Below are 3,548 nucleotides of genomic sequence, written 5' to 3'. Positions count from 1 at the left end.
TGGCCCAAGCGTTAGTTTATGTAGCACAAAAAAAAAATGGATACGTTGACAATAGGGTCATGGATTTGGGCTTGGACTCAAAATCGACATGGCGCCAGCCATGATTGGTGAGCCTTGGCGACCCAAAAATTGATGGTGTGTTTTAGGTCGGATTTGAGATCTAGCCATGTCAATTTAACATGAATGAAAATGCTCTGAGTATGAATAAATATATCAAACAACTAATAAAAACAATAAAAATAATTGATTTAAAAAAAAATAATAATAACCCACGTCTCCCACTTCAACCCCCACTCCCTCCTCTACTTTCACTCTCAATTTGGTTTCTAAAAAAAGTAATATAAATATTTTATAAGAAATAATAGACAAATATAATTACATATGTGAGCATGTAACTAGTAATATACGATCAAACAAAAAGAAAAATCAAAATAAAAAAGAATCAATTGCCAAGAGGATAGCAAAGAGATTGCTAAGGAAGTTCACACAAAAGCGCTTCACAACAACAAAAAACTGCAGCTAGGTTTTCATATATAGCACGAGGGTAATCGAACGTGGTTAACGGCCGGTCAACCACGCAAAAAACACATAGGAAAAAACCCTCCTGCAAAATAAAGCCTTGCTCGCAGCATGAGTACAATGGCTGGTGTTTCCTCCAAAGGTCTAGAAGAAAAAAAAAAAAACTGTCAGGTTTATTCCTATTTATCTCCAACTCTAGGACGCCGAGTGAACGTCAAAACTTCAAATTTCTGTTCACACCAACTTGAACAAAGCATGTCTTAGGTTTTTTATCAGATGTTTCCCTGCCACTCTGAATTCAACATCCATCTGTAATTAAGAAATAGAGAGTCTTATTAGTTAAGGGTAAAAAAAATGTCAGGTTTAAGTACCAAATTAACCTAACCAAGTATCGGTACCTGAGCAACTACAGTGATATCAAGAGTTGAATTGCCAAAGGGCAAGGCACAGCTGTGAACTATGGTGAGACCAAGCTTTTCTATTTCACTTAGTATGCTTGTCAAACATCCTTTGGTTTTCTCGCAGTGGATTCGTATGAGAACCTCCTTGTCCGAAACTCTTGCTTCAATTTCTGGCAGTGGCTGGTCAGAGCAGCTCTCGGAGTTCTCGTCGGATGAAGATATATCATCATCCGCTGAGTACTGCATCCTCTTCACAAAAACCACTGCTTCCCCAGTTTTCTTGGCTGCTTGTTCCTCCAGCACCTTCGTACGTTCTTGAAGATGTTTCACGTACTTGATCGCATCTCCGAGGACCGAAGCCTTGTCCATCTGTAATTTTGTGATAAAGGGTAAATTAGAATCTTTAATGGCATTATAACCAAAGTAAACTACGGAAGTGTTCTCTTAGCAGACAACACGACTGCCAGATTATCAATTTGGGTCATTGATTAGACAAACTCTTCCATAAAATCTAGATCATTAACAGTTTAAAACATGATAGTGTGAAAAAGGCTACATTAGATCATAACTTTACAAACATAACATACTGTCTAACAGTGAACACATTAGAAGTACCAACAAAAAAGTTAACTGATTAGCTAGTACCTTCTTTAGTCCTGGAATTAAGGCAGATAGAGCAATGAACCGCTGGCTGAGCTTTTCTCGGCGCTTTCTCTCAGCAAGAACATGATCTTGAGCATGTAAAGGACTTCTAGTCACCGTAGCTGCCCTCTTGATCCCTTGTCCATGTTTGGGTGAACAAATTTGGGTGTCATAGGAACATTGGGAAGCCAAAGCTGAAGGGTTCAATTTTCCATTAGAATATTCCACCTCATTCTTTGGCTTGATAACTTTGCAATCTAGACCATAGTACTGCTGAGAAGTGGTTGGAGGTGATGAGTCGGAGTTCTCAAATGAAATTAGGTGTGACGAGGAAGAAGAAGAAGCTTTGGCAGCAATTATGTGGTCAGTGGAGCAAGATTTCCAACTATTAGTGTTCTTAGGCTGTTTTGCTGACCTTCCCTGAGTGCCGGTCTGATGGGGATTTTCAATGAATGCTTTGCTGAAGTTGTGTGTAGCAGCTGTGGCTTTCGATGTGAAATTCGGATTGGAACAGTAGCTATCAGATGAGAGAGACGGGAATATGAGCTCTTCAAATGAGTAGTCCAGAGAGCTCATTTCGTATTGATTGATAAAAGTGGGATCTTCCATTTCCTATAATATAAATCAAAGCATTACTAGAAAACCAAAAATTTGAACTTGTCAAGATTAATATTTTACTCTTTTGCATCCATTTTTTTCAGATTTCCCATTTTTTTTTTCCCTTAACTTCTCTTCATGTTAAGAGATGGGAAAGGAGTATATAATAAATTGTAATTAGAAATGAGAATTACAAAATCAGATACCCATTCTGCTGATGAGATCATGTCCATTATGCACCTGGTTTCTTTCCTTGGAGTGGATAGTAATTAGCAGCAGCGTTTGATTCAACTGAACATAATAGTAAAATCTTAGTTATGTACGAAGGCATGAATAAAACTTGAACAAAGAACAAAGATTTCATGGAAGGCTGATATGTAGACTATAATATGATCATAAATATTATCTTTTCTAGAAACTTCAGAACAAAAACAAGATTGCAGAGAGGTGAAGAACAAGAAGTGCAAAACGTGGATCAGATTTGTATGCATATGATCGTCTATGCATTAAATGTCAAAGACTCAAAAGTACTAAACAAAATTTACAGAGGTAACAATATTGACTAAACATTCACATCTCCCAGAGATTAATTGATTGAATAAATTAAAAAGAAACGCAAATCTCAAAAGGCCTGCTTGATGGATAGTAATGAACCCTCAAAAACAAGTTCAGGGAACTTAAGGAATCAAAGAAGCCGAGAGATCTCGTAGCAAACCCCAAGAAAACTCCTTGGAACTTGGAAAAATGGAAATAGGAGCACTGAAAGTTGAAAAACACCTCACCTTACGACCGGTGAAGACTATCCAAGTTTTTGTTTTTCCAGTTCTCCAGGAAAGATGAGTCTTGCAATTGTAATCTTTTATAGGTGTACGAACGCGCTCCACATCGAAAAGATGACTAAAAAGCAAGCAAATTAAGAAAATAGAATGCACCGATCCAATAATATACTATAAGTTATAGTGGCACGTGTGAAAATGTTTCCCGCATTCTGATGAGTGAACGCTATTCATTAGGAGGCTTTTTCTTGTTTTGACCTATAAATTCAACTGATTGGGTAACCTGATTTTCGTTGAATCGGACCAAAAATACATGTTTTCAATTTCAATTCAAGAAATTTTAAGAGATGAATATCAACCCAATTTTGGAATTGAAATTCCGAAATTTTTATAACTCACCTTGAATTCAGAATATTCAGGTTTAGAGGAATTTCAAAATTACGAGATTGTACGGCTTCATCTATACCAAGATCAAGAGTATTTCCTGTCCACTTCTAGGTAATATATTTCTATAATTCTCCTTTTTTATTTATTTATAAGATATTTAAGGGAGTTATAATTGAGAAATTAGAATCATATTTGAGTATATTGTATAACAAATAACAAATAAAAC

The 3,548-nt window shown here is 36.4% G+C and overlaps 1 protein-coding gene across 1 annotated transcript; it reads right to left on the bottom strand.

The window, feature by feature from the left end:
- Nucleotides 1-426: 426 nt before the first annotated feature.
- Nucleotides 427-3,082, bottom strand: LOC114823684 (transcription factor bHLH18-like). Its single transcript, XM_029099104.2, has 5 exons — nucleotides 2,942-3,082; nucleotides 2,366-2,450; nucleotides 1,566-2,174; nucleotides 918-1,289; nucleotides 427-828 (listed from the first exon to the last, which is right to left on the bottom strand). Exons 2-5 carry the CDS (start codon nucleotides 2,390-2,392, stop codon nucleotides 754-756), a joined length of 1,083 nt encoding a protein of 360 aa, XP_028954937.1. The 5' UTR covers nucleotides 2,393-2,450; nucleotides 2,942-3,082; the 3' UTR covers nucleotides 427-753.
- Nucleotides 3,083-3,548: the final 466 nt, after the last annotated feature.

Source organism: Malus domestica, chromosome 16 (assembly GCF_042453785.1).
Source record: "Malus domestica chromosome 16, GDT2T_hap1".
Lineage (NCBI taxonomy): Eukaryota > Viridiplantae > Streptophyta > Magnoliopsida > Rosales > Rosaceae > Malus > Malus domestica.
Note: the sequence above shows the minus strand (reverse complement) of the source record. Positions and strands in the feature narration are given on the sequence as shown.